Here is a 15,731-nt window from a genome sequence, read left to right as displayed (position 1 = left end):
CCCTGGGGGTTGAGGAGTTAACAGTAGATGCCATCTTGTATTAATACTAATTTTAATGCTGCATTTTAATGGAGAAGGTTTATATTTTATCTTTTAGAGCCTGTATTACTTAACTTAACAAATTTTAATTTGATTTGATATATTGTGCTCTATCTATGTTGTTCACCGCCCTGAGCCCTTAGGGGGAGGGCGGTCTATAAACCGAATATATAAATATAAATAAATAAATAAGATAGGAAATAGGTATTTTGTCATTCCTGTGCTGAAAGAGCTACATTGGCTGCCTATCCATTGTTGGGTATAATTCACAGTTCTGGGACTTACGTTTAAGGCCTTAGTAGCTTAGGACTGAGTTAGCAGCAAGACTGTCACCTCCTGTACTGTCCAGCCTACCATCTAAGGTCCTCCTCTCCAGTACTACTCCTGATGCTTCCATTCCCAGAAGTGACCTAGAGATGGGGCTTTCTTGATCGTGGCATCCAATCTATGGAATAGAAAAATAATGTGACGAGCATAAGACATCCAATAAATAATTCAGCAGGTCTGCAATTACACAATTAGACAGCAATGCCCTGTTTTGTCACTGACCTTTGTCAATCACTGCCCTGGGCAGATGAGGCAAGTGCTGTTTGTGTCATTTGTATCTGTGTCACACAGGTTGGACGCCTTTATGGAACCCGACTCCCCAGGGCTTACCTTTTTCTTTATTGCCTTCTCTAATTATACAGCAAGAAATGCAAATCAAGAGGACCCCTTTTACCTGCAAACTTTTTTGAAAAAATGAAAGTTCTAAATTTTGCATCCCGTCAAAAATATAGGACCATGGTGGCGAACCTATGGCACTCCAGATGTTCATGGACTACAATTCCCATCAGCCCCTGCCGGCATGGCCAATTGGAGTGCCATAGGTTTGCCACCACTGATATAGGGTATGACATACTATAACCAATATACAGAATGGATTACAGTAGTAGAAGAATAGGAGCAAGGTGATAGCAGTGCAACAGACTATAATCCTATTCAGTTTATCAAAGACCCTTCCTGAACCATTTCGTTATGCAACAACCGTATTTCCTTTATGTCAATCCTCTTGAGGTTTACCTGCTCTGTACGTTGTTGGCTTTTACATGGCACGTCAGAAGATTTACACTCATCCAGGCATATTTAAATAACGCTATTCCCTCCTCCTGATCTCTTTCCACTTATATGCTGTTGCTTTTATGCTGATTTCAAATGCTCACCATTTGAAGATGGCCACTGTTTTAGTTTATTGAGTTTTACTTTGTGGGGTGTGCGTAAATGTTGTACTATGTGCCTCATTTTATGTTAGCCACCCCATACAATTTTTGGACAGTGCAGGATTGAGAGTTTTTGAATAAGTGTGAAATTGGTATCCCAGTTCTGCTTTTCTCATACCTTTGCAAGGTCAGTTCGCACCCAATAGTTCAAACTGTATTCTGGGGAACATAAATGCATTTATCTGTGATGATTGAAAGGAAATAAAAACTGCTTCTCACTCCTCACAGATATTGCATAACTAGATGAAACTAGTAGGTGAATAGAATTGAGAAAAACTCATTCTCTCTCCTGTTTATCAGTTCAGTTTGGGAACATTTTTGGCTGCATCAAGTAAGTCGCAAGTCTATTCACAAGTCCATTATGAAACCATCCTACAGTAGTATAAAAAGTGCATTTAATTATAAAGGCAAAGTTTATGAAACCTCTTTGTCTGTGTGTAATCTATAATCTGACAGTTTGGAGTCACAAGGATGTTATTTTAGTCTGAGATAAATGGATAGCTATGAAAAAAAATCATGTAGCATTTTCCCCAGGCAATCATAAATTAGAAAGTCATAGTGTATATAGCTGTGAAAGTCAGACGTTCTCATGAGTGTGATAACTTTCTGTTTTTTGATATGTAGAAAACAAATTTGATAAATAAATTTACTAAAATCACAGCTTGACTTCGTTAAACAAAATTTCAGTATGCATTCATCTCTCAGAAGACTGGGTTTGATGGCAGATCCAGGAAAGACCAAAAAGTACTACTTGATGCAACTTGCAATTTATGGAATTAGTATTGCAAGTTATGATGATGGTGGCTGATGGTTTTAAAAAGAAAATGGTTGGGTCTATCAGCATCTGTTAACAGTTGGAAAATGGAACCTCCATGTTCAAAAACACCATCCATTTGAATTTCAGTTGCTGGGGAATGGTTACTATCCTGGCTTGCTCTTTCTGATGTCCTCTGAAGCTGCATAGAGAAAGCAATGAAACCAGCATTTATCAAAGCAAACTAGCCATTGTTAAAACAACATTTAATTTAGTGAGCCAGGGTAGTACAGCAGTTAAGAGTGTCAGACTAGGACCGTGGTGGCGAACCTTTGGCACTCCAGATTTTATGGACTACAATTCCCACCAGCCCCTGCCAGCATGGCCAATTGTAAGGGCTGATGGGAATTGTAGTCCATAACATCTGGAGTGCCAAAGGTTCGCCACCACTGGACTAGGATATGAGAGATTCAGGTTTTGAGTTCCTGCTGGAAGTTCGGCAGGTGATCTTGAACAACTCCTGCATTCTCAGCCTAACTTATCTCATAGAGTTAATGTGAGGACAAGATGGAGGAGAGGAGAATGATATAAGCCACGGGGAGAAAGATGAGATATGAATGAAGTAAATACATAAGCTCCTACCCCTCCTCCTTCTCCACAAGGTCAGTGGGCTCTGACCAGATGCCCCCCCCCCCCGGGTGGGTGGGTGCGACCATTACGTCTGAATTGAGCTAATGTGTTTATTCTCATCTGTAAGAACTTTATTCACGAAATATATACATTGATCATCCTTAATTGTTTATAATTCAGCATGTTTTTGTGCTTAACAGCAATTGTGGATGATGAACGGCTTTCAGCAGAAGAGATGGATGAAAGACGCCGTCAGAATATTGCCTATGAGTACTTATGTCACCTAGAAGAAGCGAAAAGGTATTTCCTTAAATGCTTCAAGCAATATTGTAAAGCCAAAAAGCTGATGTGATTGACACTGATATTGAGGTTAACCTGTTGTCTCTTGATTATCAACCCAACATGACTTTTCCAAATCACTTTTGAACTGGAAACAATTGTGCAGCACCTTGATAAAATATTCCCATCAATTTTGCCTAGAATATGCATAGGGATTGCTCCTAAAAGTGATTTTTGCCTTCCTACCTTTTTCTTAATTCACCGAGGGTAATCTTGAGAGAGTCGCAGCGTAAATTGACTTTATTTTCTCTTGGTATACTTTCCTTCAAGTCTTTGTGCCATTCTCTTAATGTGCTGTTATATAATCACGTGTTTAAGACTTTGTAGCATTTTGAAAAGTTATGACCCATCATTTGATTTATCCAATTACTTAGAAAGCAATTTAATATAAAAATAGGCCTGCTGGGTCAGGAGCTACCTAGTTAAATATTCCATCTTCATCCGGATGACATGGGGAGATGTTTAAACGTAGACGTAACCGTTCCCTATTTGTTTTTAAAGATGTTTGGGCTAATATGCCATAGTGTTTCTATTTAGTGGTCATTGCCTATAAACCATAGTAACGTCATTCCCTATAAATTGGTTTCAGTTAACCTGATGGCCATCATTATTTGATATAATTAATTCAATATGTTAACTGGGTCAATTGTAAAGATATATAGTCTGTCAGTTTTCATTGGGTAATCTGTTCTTGCAGAAAACATAACAGTGCAATCTGGAAGGGGCCCCAAAAGGGTTCAGGAGAGGATGTGACTCCAGTGCTGTTGTAAATGGCTACTTTTACTGGCTCAAGGGGCATTTATGCCAGCGCCCGAACACTTATGCTGGGGATTGACAGCCGTGCGGCAGCACAGTGCTTGGGTGATAATGCAGCTGCAGCAGCACCACCTCCCCAGCACAAGAGCTCATGCCTGTGCCAAAGGGATATTCCCTGGGGCAGGGCCGGCATTAGTTGGCTCCCTGAGCTCTTTTGGCCCAGTAATATCCCCACTTGCCTATACTGGCCCAAACTGTGGTGCAGCCGATTGTGTTGCGTAGGTCACTTTCACAAAGGAAGAGGCAGCATTGCTTTCAGCTTGTTGTCTGCAATTCGGCAAGCCTCTTAGGAGGCAGCGTGGCTACGCCATGGCAGTACCATCTCGCCCACCCACCCCAGATTGTATTGGCTGGCATATATCCTTTTAAGCTTTAAATTACACATATATACCAATTCATGCACTCATATCCTTCCCTCCTTAGTCAGCATGTATGCATTTTAATGATGCATTTTAGGTTGATAAAGCATTAAAATTGGTTTAAATTTGGCAGGGAAAATTTAGTATATTAAATTTTCCTCGTGACTTCACAATTTTTGGAAATGTATTTAAAACATTTATTAGCCACCTTTCTACCTTTTGGCTCTCAAGGTGGCTTACAATGTAAATGAAATATCAACTGTAAAAATACATTGCGCATGTCTTGCTGTGAGTAGAGAGGTGAACTGTGTTGGCAGGCTGTATAGAAAACATGAGACTATGATGTACCCTTCTACATGAATTTTGATTAGCATTAAATTATATTTTCATATGTTTTCAGATACCTTTTCAATCATATGTTTTTGACTTACAGTGTGTAGGCTGGATGTCTCAGAATGCAAAATCACAACTTTCAACATAATTAAGCACACAACCCCCATCCCACCCCTTCACCCTTCTCATGGTCAGTGAAATGCTTCTGAAATCTTTTTAAGCTGGGGAAAAACAATAATTAGGAGAAGTAATTAGCTTCAGTAAAACCACAGACCGATGGATTGTTTAATGTCCTCCATTAAGTCTATGAAAATTCATCAGGTTGGCTTAGGAAAAGTGATAGTAATTATAGCTCGAGCTTTCTGTTTTGGAGCAGACACACAATAATTTCAGTTGTAAAGTACAGTATTTGATCCCTCAAAAACACTTTCCTTCCCCTCTTTCTGTCAATATTGCAATACATGAGGGGGATAGTGCGCAGGAAGCTGAAAGGGAAAATCAAGAGAGTCAAAAATGTCCAAGATGCTTGGAGGTTATTTAAAAACACAGTCTTAAAAGCTCAACTGGAATGTGTTCCACAGGTTAGGAAAGGCAGCGCCCAGTCCAAAAGAAAGCCACCATGGTTAACAAGGGACGTTGAGGAAATTATTAGGGAAAAAAAGATGTCTTTTAGAAAATGGAAGTCCAACTTAACTGATAAAGAATACCAGAGAGAACACAAATGGTGGCAAAAGAGAAGCAAGTTAGCTGTAAGGGAGGCAAAAAAGGATTATGAGGAACGCATGGCTGTGAACATCAAAACCAGCAACAAACAGTTCTTCAAGTACATCAAAAGCAGGAAGCCAGCAAGGGAAGCGGTAGGCCCATTAGATGACAAAGGAACAAAGGGTGTGCTAAAAGATGACAGGGAGATTGCAGAAAAGCTGAATGAATTCTTTGCATCTGTCTTCACCCAAGAGGAGGTGAGGAACATTCCTGCACCTGAACCAAGCTTCTTAGGAGGCGAATCCGAGGAACTAACGAAGATAGTGGTAGACATGGAAGAAGTTCTGGCAGCCATTGATAAACTAAATGCTACCAAATCCCCTGGCCCAGATTGCATTCACCCAAGAGTTCTTAAAGAGCTCAAGCATGAAATTGCTGATCTTCTCACTTTAATATGCAACTTATCCTTGAAATCAGGCTCCATCCCTGAAGACTGGAAGATGGCCAATGTCACACCAATTTTTAAGAAAGGATCTAGGGGGGACCCGGGAAATTACAGGCCAGTCAGTTTGACATCTGTTCCTGGTAAATTAGTAGAATCTGTCATTAAAGATAAAATTATAAAACATGTACAAAAGCAAAACCTGCTGAGAAAGAGTCAGCATGGCTTTTGCAGAGGCAAATCCTGTCTTACAAACTTACTAGAGTTCTTTGAGGATGTAAATAGGCATGTGGATAGGGGGAACCAGTGGACATTGTCTACTTGGATTTCCAAAAGGCTTTTGACAAAGTTCCTCACCAGAGACTATTGAGAAAACTCAGCAATGAAGGAATAAGAGGGGAAGTCCTCCTATGGATTAAAAACTGGTTGAGAAACAGGAAACAAAGAGTGGGTGTAAATGGGAAATTCTCACAATGGAGAGATGTGGGGAGTGGTGTCCCCAAGGATCCGTATTGGGACCAGTGCTCTTAACCTATTCATAAATGACCTGGAAGTAGGGGTGGGTAGCGTGGTGGCCAAGTTTGCAGATGATACAAAATTATGTAGGGTGGTGAGAACCACAAAGATTGGCGAGGGAGCTCCAAGCGGACCTTGATAAATTAGGTGAGGGGGGCTAAGAAATGGCAAATGCAGTTCAATGTAGCAAAATGCAAAGTGATGCACATAGGGGCAAAAAATCCAAACTTCACATACACGCTACAAGGGTCAGTGCTATCAGTCACAGACCAGGAAAGGGATTTGGGCGTCTTAATTGATAGTTCCATGGGAATGTCAACTCAATGCATGGCAGCTGTGAAAAAGGCAATAATTAGGAAAGGAATTGATAATAAAACTGCAAAGATTGTCATGCCCTTATATAAAGCCGTGGTGTGACCGCACTTGGAGTACTGTGTTCAGTTCTGGTCGCCACATCTAAAAAAGGATATTGAAGAGAGAAAAAGTGCAGAGAAGGGCAATGAGGATGATTGAGGGACTGGAGCACCTTCCTTATGAGGAAAGGCTGCAGTGTTTGGGACTCTTTAGTTTGGAGAGGAGGCGGCTGAGTGGGGGATATGATTGAAGTCTATAAAATTATGCATGGGATAGAAAATGTTGACAGAGAGAAATTTTTATCTCTTTCTCACAATACTAGAACCAGGGGGCATACTTTGAAAATGCTGAGGGGAAGAATTAGGACTAATAAAAGGAAACACTTCTTCACACAACATGTGATTGGTGTTTGGAATATGCTGCCACAGGAGGTGGTGATGGCCACTAACCTGGATAGCTTTAAAAGGGGCTTGGACAGATTTATGGAGGAGAAGTCAATTTATGGCTACCAATCTTGATCCTCTTTGATCTGAGATTGCAAATGCCTTAACAGTCCAGGTGCTCGGGAGCAACAGCCGCAGAAGGCCATTGCTTTCACATCCTACATGTGAACTCCCAAAGGCACCTGGTGGGCCACTGCGAGTAGCAGAGAGCTGGACTAGATGGACTCTGGTCTGATCCAGCTGGCTTGTTCTTATGTTCTTATGTTCTTACATATTGTAAAGATTTTCATCCTTCCAAAATGGGCTGTAATCACATGCATATCACATGACATCAGAATAATGTAACAGGAAGGGTTATGTAATGTAACAGGACAGAGTTATGACAGCAGTTTGGACAATAATGGACAGAAGTTCAGATGAGCTGGGGTCAGGAAACTAGTCAAGCAGTGAAGGGTTTACCACAGTGAGGAACAAGTCGCAGTTCAGAGTTTGAAGGAATCCTCTCTACTACTTTGCCTCATTGTTCTGTGGCTCTTCTTTGCCTCTGTCCAAGCAGGGTACATTTGCTGTGTATGTATGCAGCAGGTCCATCAAAAAGGCAGCAAAAAACAACAGTGCTTGAAGGGTGTAACCCTTCAGGAAAGGCTGTCATGAACCACCAGAGTTCCCAACTCATAAGTTGAAGACTGGTGTTGAAGCTTACATTTTTCCTCCAAGACACCTTGTTGAGGAGCTTCATGATAGCTCAGTGATGTTGTAGGGTTGTCAGGCTGGGCTTGGCAACCTGTAGGAGGGGGGAGGGGGAGCATATGACATAAATGATGCTGCTACAGTACAACTGTTGAGTTTCTGGCAATTTCTAGAGCTACCATATATTACTCCTGGGTTTTACCCAGAAATTATGTCAGTGACATTGCTGTGTTTTTCTTCTCCTAAACCTTCTTGGAGCAATGGGGTTGCAGGCAAGGCCTGGCAACTTAGATGTTGGTTAGACTGAAGAAAGATTTCTCTAACTGCATTAAAAAATGAATCTTATCAATAATATATATGTGTTGCCATAGCAGTATTATCTGTTTACTGATGTCATTGATTCAGAATTGATAGTGGTTGACAGACTCTTTGTTCTAATACAGAATGTACATTTGGAACACAGGTCTGACTTTTGGGGGGGGGGGCAGTTTTTTGTGGAGATATCACTGGAACAAACAACATTCTTTTAAGATAGGAAGGTCACAAAAGCAACCAAGATAGGGCATCCCTTCCCAGAGACCTCTGCATACCACCTGAATGCCCTTCACACACCCTAAAAATGTTTTGTGCCAAACCCACCAGATGCCAGGACAGCAATTCTGTGGTCTCCACTTTTTTGGAGTGAACATCTGTGTAAGCTGCCCCCCCCCCTTGTGATTGGTCAAGGTGAACCCTTCAGGAAATACCTGAAATGCAGGCTCACAGGGAAGGAGCTTGTCAGTAGCATTTAGCTACCTTTGCTATTCACAAGGGCTTTTACCTCCAGTCTTTGAATTCTGACCTACCTCAAGGGAAAGAAAACTACCAGAGAAGCCTTGTTAACTTTGAGTCAGCTAGAAACTTGTTAACTTTGAGTCAGCTAGAATATAGAAATTTCTATATTTCCCTTTCCTAGTTCCCCCTCATTTGCTTTTAGAATTGATGTTTTGAAATGTTATTACTGCTTTACTGATCTACTAAGAATATTAAGAAGGGGAGATGGATTGTTTTATGAAAAGAAGGGATTCTCCAGATTCTCTTTTCTGGCAAAGATGCATGTTCATGGCCATAATTTCAGACTAACCTATAACAGACTATTAATGTCAAATAAGGGTTAATATACTTCAGGTGGTGGCCTACTACCAAACTGATGTTGGGTCCAAGGTCACTGTGAGTTGTGTCAACCTTCCTGCCACACTCTGTCACAGTAAACAATCCCCCAATTTCCTTAGAATATTTAGGAAAAGGTCTTGCACAACCTTCCCAGGTGGCTCATTCCACTGCCAATCAGCTGTTTTAAATTTTCGAGATTTTCACTATTGGCCATTTACTGTCCTTGCAGCTGCCCAAAGAACTTTCTCGTTTTTTCAAGTTTTCATTGAAACTGTGACTGTTGAACCAAATGCAACCTTCAAGGGCAACTTCTTAGCAGAAGTACTATTAGTTCCAGGCTGTGAGTTGTGCTTTGCTATGTTCAGGATTCAAAAAGCTGACTAATGGTTGTATAATTTCAAAATGCTGTGGTTAGTTAATAAACTGGAGTGGGGGTGTATTTGTTCTTTGAGCTGTACGGCATGTGACCCTAAGCCCAAAGTTGCCAAACTTTAGCAACACTCAGGTAAAGCCCCAGTATTGCCAAGGGAAGCATGGAGAACTCCTTGGCAGTGTTTCTGGCCTTTGGGCAATTTGTACATCTATCTTCCCCACTGAAAGGGCAGCTCAGATTGGGCTAGCTGTGCTTCTAAGGGAGACTTGAAGCCTCCCTTGTCAGGGAAGATGAGTGCTTTGTACACCGCCCCTTCCCATCCCAGGGATTGTATGGGGTTACCTGACAACCTGAAAATGGCACCTAAAATCTTCATGTTACCCAGTGCAGTGCTTTAAATTTAATTTTGTGCTGTTATGATAACATTAAGACTGTACCTTCTTGGTGCCACTAAATTAGTTTGAGTTCATAGCTCTTGTCCCAGCAATGAATCAACGCGTTTTCTGAGTAGTGTTCTACAGTGATCAGGAGATCACATTACTGTACACAATGATACCCATGGGCTTCTGCCCTTGGAAAAAAGCGAAGGGAAAAAATAAACTACAGTAGAAAAGTGGTTTTACTAATTAAAGTTTGTAAGGTTTTGCTGTGATAGGGATATGCTCGGAACACTATAAGAATCCATAGCCTCTAAAGTGCAATCAACTTTTATTCTCTTCAGCTATTAATCATAACAAGCTGGGGACCCACAAAGACTTGAAGCTTCAATGCTGGCAATGCTATTGTGGTTGCCTAGAAAGGGCCAAAAAGGGCATTATTTCTTAAAGCTACAGTCACTGCTTCTATCACATTGTGGAAACCGCAGAAGGCCATTGCGTTCACATCCTACATGTGAGCTCCCCAAGGCACCTGGTGGGCCACTGCGAGTAGCAGAGAGCTGGACTAGATGGACTTTGGTCTGATCCAGCTGGCTTGTTCTTATGTTCTTATGATTTTTTAAAAATTTCTATTTTTTCTGGAAATCTGGGTCTTTTTTCCAGTTTACTGAAAGATTGGTCTTGTCTTCAGGTTTAAAAATCAAAAGGTAAGACCATGTTGAGAATTAGCTATACTGATATAGCTAACTCATGAGGACTCTCACTTTCCACCCCCTCTTTTTCTTCTTTGTCTCCCCTGAATTCTCCCATAGCCATTTTCATTTTTTTGCTTCCTTCTCTTCTTTGTGTCACCAGGTAATCTTTATTTTTCCCTCTGCCTTCAGGTTTCCTCTTTCCCTTCCCCTGGCACCCTCTCACAGGGAAATTCTGTCGGAGTTGTGTGGTGCTGGATTTTAGTCTAGGGAGGGTCCAGTTGCAGGCTGGGGATCTGTTGAGGAAACAAAAAGGAAATGTAAAATGGATTTATGTAGGACGAGAATTCTGACAAGACTGTTGGGTGATGTTGTTTTGAATAGTTAATGTCAAATAATGTGGCTTTTAGGCATTTGGAATTCAAATGTGGTGTTGAGCTTCAGTAAAAATGATACTTCAGGCTTTCTATTTCTCTGACTCCCTTTACTCTAGTGTCTTCTAAACTTTAAAATATCAGCCTTACAGTTGCTTTTCTTGAATTGCATGATTTGTACTAGCAGAAGTCTCTGCAACCTGGGATTTCCCTTCCCCTTTTTAACTTGCCACACCGACAATTAAAGCACATGCAACATTCTTACGTGTGTTATCAAGTGGAAGGAATGACTTGGTATTGACTTAAACTGGTTGGAACTAGAGATACTGATAACACAGTTGTAATGTAGCTGTGAACTTCAGTGTCTTAGACTTTTATTGCAGGTTTAGCATTGCAAATGCAAACAATTCAAATAATTTAGTGGGTTTTGTGTAATTTAGAAAATATTTAGTGGGTTTTGTGTAATTTAGAAATTAATGTATCATAACCTGCAATAGCTATAAATTGTATGACCTGGCAAAGTTGCTGCAAGTAAAGCAAAGTTGCAGTTTGATTTGGATCCTACTGATAGTTACAGTGTTATTCATGAATTGTATTAAGGCTAGTAAATGTCTTCACAGGTCAAAGCTCATAATTCAACATAATACAGGAAAACTGGAACAGCTGCAGTTTAGTGTATTACTTGAAGAAAATCTGCTGGTTTAGCATCTTGGACTTCAACATTATTGAAAATGTTGGTAAAAAGGATAGTGGGCTAAGGCCAAACATGAACGTAGCCACATGAAGAAAGGTTGGTTTTTATACCCCGCTTTTCTGTACTTTTAAGGAGTCTCAAAGTGGCTTATAATCACTTTCCTCTCCCCACAGCAGACACCTTGTGAGGTAGGTGAGGCTGAGAGTGCTGAGAGAATTGTGACTGACCCAAGGGCACTCAGCAGGCTCTTTGTGGAGGAGTGGGAAATCAAACCCAGTTCTCCATACTAGATGCCACTCTTAGCCACACCACACCACGCTTTTTTGTTGACATGTTAGGAAGGCATGTTGACATGTTAGGAAGGTCCTTCCTTGGACCACAGGCATTTTTGAAGATGAGAAAGTTGGGGAGCTTGCAACTATAGCTTTACTGTACAGCTGTTTTCTTGATGTTCATGAATAGAGCACTTGTGTAGTCTTTTAGGCCATGCAAACAATCAACAAGATGGTGTCATTGTTACTTGATTTTCCATTTCTGATGGGGATTGTAAAACTGAAGGCTTTTTCAAAGAAAAAAAAATACTTTGCATGCACCAAACTAGTATTTTGGAAAGAAGACTAGATCCCATGGTATAATGTTCCAGCTATGAAATCTATGTGCAGGGGCATCTTTTATGTTGTATACACAATCATATGCTTCTTCTTGTAGTCTAATAGAGGTATCTACCCACCAGAACAGTTTTACCATCTAACCTGCTGCTTGTGTGAACTAGACTCAAGTGTCCCTCCTTTCAAGATTCAGAGCAATTTTCTCCACCTCAGGTTCTGAGATTCGGAGCTATGTTTTTGTACTGTTTTACAAGTAACCCTTGAACAGCTGAAGTACTTCAGATGGTTATGCAAAGCATTGCAATTAGACATGTTACCAGCATTGGTATGTTTCCTTTGACCTAAATTGTGTGATTCTGGTGGTATTAGAAGCTTAGAGAGTTTTAAAAACTTTTTAAAGTAAATGGCTTGGCAAGAGTAATGACTTCCTTTTTGTCTACCTTCATCTTCACCCTTTTGATAGTTTCCCCTTCAGTACTTGGAAAGGGAAGGAAAATGCTTTAACCAATTCCAGACAGTGCCCATTAGGATACCAACCATGCCTGCCATAGATATATCCCTATCCCCAGGAAAAGTTAGAACATTAGAGTACAAACGCATGACTGAAGCGATTTTGCAGGAATAGTTTGTTACATTCACAAGTATATAAAGGCCCAGTTGGGTTTAAAAAGAAAGGGATTCTTAAAAAGCCATGTTTTGAGTGGTGGGTATACAACCCCTTTTCAAAATCCATACATAGGCTTCTAGGAGTACACTTACAAGAGTGATTAAGTATCTGGAGTCCAGCATAGAGGTTAAGTGCATTATTGAGCAGGACATTATTGAGTATGTGTATAGGCCATGTGGTTTTCTGGGTTGCTTTTATTTATTTATTTTTTCATTTCAAACCCTGGCACATGAACGTGTAGAATATATGCTGCTCCCTAGTGTGTTACTTATGAGCAGTGACTTTTTTTTAAAAGGTAGACATACCTTTATACTGCTTCTTTTTTGTTTGCCTATTTCAAACCTGTGACTGGAGGGCAAAAAATAAGTGTGCCTGCAACATTGCTACTAATCCATTGTGTGGGAAACAAAGTATTCTGCTGCTGGCTGTGCACTGGGCGAAGTGGAAAAATACGCTTTCTTGTAACTTCTGTTTAGGGTTCTATAAACTGTCCCTTCTCCCCCCGCCCCTTCTGTTTTGCGTCCTTTGACAGCAGACTTTGATCTGTTGCCACTAAATAAATATGTTTCTGCATGTGATCTTCCAGTATCAGAGTCCCACTTTCAACATGTACTCCTGGCTCCTCAAGGTCAAAGTGATTTTTTTAGTTGGCAAAATCATTCATTGGGTAAGAGGGTGGGAGAGAAGAAACCTAGGCCATTAGTGCAAACCTACATCTGTAAAGGTGAGAATTCCTCTGAAATGGAATGCAGATAACTATATGGATACATCATAATTTTAAAAAGGCTTTTCTCATTTTTTTGTGAGGAATGTTGCCATGTGCTTTACTGGAAGTTTGTGGATTTGTATGCAGAGGGTGAATTAACTTATAGCGGTCAGAAGGTACAGTTTACTGAATTGCTGCTAATGGCTTTCAAATCCATTTTTAGCTTTCTTTTCCTCTCTACAAAAGACTTCAATCTCCTTGCAACTTAGTCCAGCCTTGTGCCTTCCATATGCTGCTGATATAGAACAAAACTTCTTGCATTTTAAAGACAGGATCATACCTTTGTTGAACTGGCTTACAAAATTTAATCTGTAGTATGTAGAAGAGAAGATTCTGCTGCCAGAAGAGTTATTTGCTTTGAACCAGCATTCTCACCCAGGCAGAACTGGTAGTGGTGGAGAGTACCATCAATTGCAGGCGACCTATGGCAATGCAGGAGGGCTTTCAAGGTTAGAGGTGATCAAAGGTGGTTTGCAATCACCTTCTGCTTGACAAACCATGTATTCTTTGGTAGTCTCCCATCCAGGTCCGACACTCCGGATCTCAGTTTTTTGGGCAACCTCACCCTGGTTTGAAACAAAGGCACCATAGCTTCTGATATTTAAAATGTTAAATTGTACATGAAACACCAAGCCCCATTCCTTCTCCCTGCCTAAACTACAGAGAGATTAAGGATGTTGCCGCTGTTGCTTAGAACCAAAGTAGTCCTCTTCCACAACCCCTCCAGTCAGGCAGCCCTGACTTGCTCGATTACCAGGGGGCATTCATTGAAAATGCTGGGGGGAAGAATTAGGACTAATAAAAGGAAACACTTCTTCACGCAACGTGTGATTGGTGTTTGGAATATGCTGCCACAGGAGGTGGTGATGGTCACTAACCTGGATAGCTTTAAAAAGGGCTTGGACAGATTTATTGAGGAGAAGTCGATCTATGGCTACCAATCTTGATCCTCCTTGATCTCAGATTGCAAATGCCTTAGCAGACCAGGTGCTCAGGAGCAGCAGCAGCAGCAGAAGGCCATTGCTTTCACATCCTGCATGTGAGCTCCCAAAGGCACCTGGTGGGCCACTGCGAGTAGCAGAATGCTGGACTAGATGGACTCTGGTCTGATCCAGCAGGCTAGTTCTTATGTTCTTATGTTTCTGAGATCTGCTGAGGTCAAGCTAGCCTGGGGCAGAACTAGTCTCAATTGACTACTCTCAATCCTACTACAACACCCAATTCTGTATTAATTCATAGACTCAGTGCCTCTTCTTCTATCTCATGCACCAACATTGCTTCTGCAGTTTTTGCTGTGCTCTGAAATAGGTAATATGTAGTTATATGGTTATTAGATGACTTCATTGTGGCATTTTTTCATCATAGGAATTTACAATTTAATGGCAAATCCTCACATATTAGAAATGGTAAATACTACAATGGAGGCAAAGTTCATTGTGTATTTAAATAGTTGTCTCCCCACACAACATTCAGTAATGGCTGATTCAAGACATTTTTTTTCATACATTGGAGGCTGTTAGTTTCAGAATTGTACCATGAAGAAATTGCAGCATGCCCACCTACTCTAGTCTGGCACCTACTCTAGTCTGTTGAAATGATATGCTAAGCCTGTTGATCGTGCAGATTATAATTGGCCAAACTTTGCTAATTGCCAGCACCTAAAATAAACAAACTATGTCATGAAATTGCCAGCCTGCCTCTATTTTTGCCATGTTTCTTCAGAATCCTAAATGGTTCCCCTCCTTAATTTCATTAAGCTGATGGTTAGATAGGTACTTTTGGCTCATGGAAGCCAGATATCTTTGTTATTCTAGAAATAATGATAAAGGAAAGAATACACAATAAGCCACTGTCATAAAGTGTGTATTTGTACTGAGGCCAAGTATTAAGTGCTAATTCAGTAGAAGCATGCTGAAGCTATCACGGGGCTATCACGTTGAAAGTAGATGATAGCAGTTGTTCATTTGTGTCTGTTGCCACCTCAGAGCTGTTTGAAGTTGGTGGCTCAGGATAGTGCATTGCAACCCACCTTGGATTCTACTAGGTAGGGGAGGCAGTAGAGGAGGATGGTACTTAAAGCAGACTCCCTAGTTTGAAGAGACGCCAAACAGAAAAGTTATTCATACCCTGATCTCAAAATCTGATCCCTGAACTTGCACAGTTTCAAAAGTTAACTTTTTGATTATTCCAGCCTTCCCTCCAACTCTGTACTAAATGGTACTGTATGTAATTGGATGATGGACCTAAATGTTTCTCTGACTTATGACTGGAAATCCCCATAGTAAGTTCTTCTAGTATAAATATCTATTCCAGGTATCTGGAGTAGCTACCTGTCCAGTAATGAATGGT

The 15,731-nt window shown here is 40.8% G+C and overlaps 1 protein-coding gene across 2 annotated transcripts in view; it reads left to right on the top strand.

The window, feature by feature from the left end:
* IQGAP2 (IQ motif containing GTPase activating protein 2) overlaps positions 1-15,731 on the top strand; it is a 161,288-nt gene that overhangs the window by 40,339 nt on the left and 105,218 nt on the right. For both annotated transcript variants that reach the window (XM_048503984.1, XM_048503985.1), the window contains exon 2: positions 2,883-2,982. In XM_048503984.1, the coding sequence (XP_048359941.1) occupies positions 2,918-2,982 (65 nt within the window). In that variant the 5' untranslated portion in view covers positions 2,883-2,917. The remainder of the gene's footprint in view (positions 1-2,882; positions 2,983-15,731) is intronic.

The sequence above is a fragment of the Sphaerodactylus townsendi genome, linkage group LG07 (genome assembly GCF_021028975.2).
Source record: "Sphaerodactylus townsendi isolate TG3544 linkage group LG07, MPM_Stown_v2.3, whole genome shotgun sequence".
Classification (NCBI taxonomy): domain Eukaryota; kingdom Metazoa; phylum Chordata; class Lepidosauria; order Squamata; family Sphaerodactylidae; genus Sphaerodactylus; species Sphaerodactylus townsendi.
The sequence above is the reverse complement of the archived record's forward strand: the minus strand, read 5'-3'. Positions and strand labels throughout refer to the sequence as shown.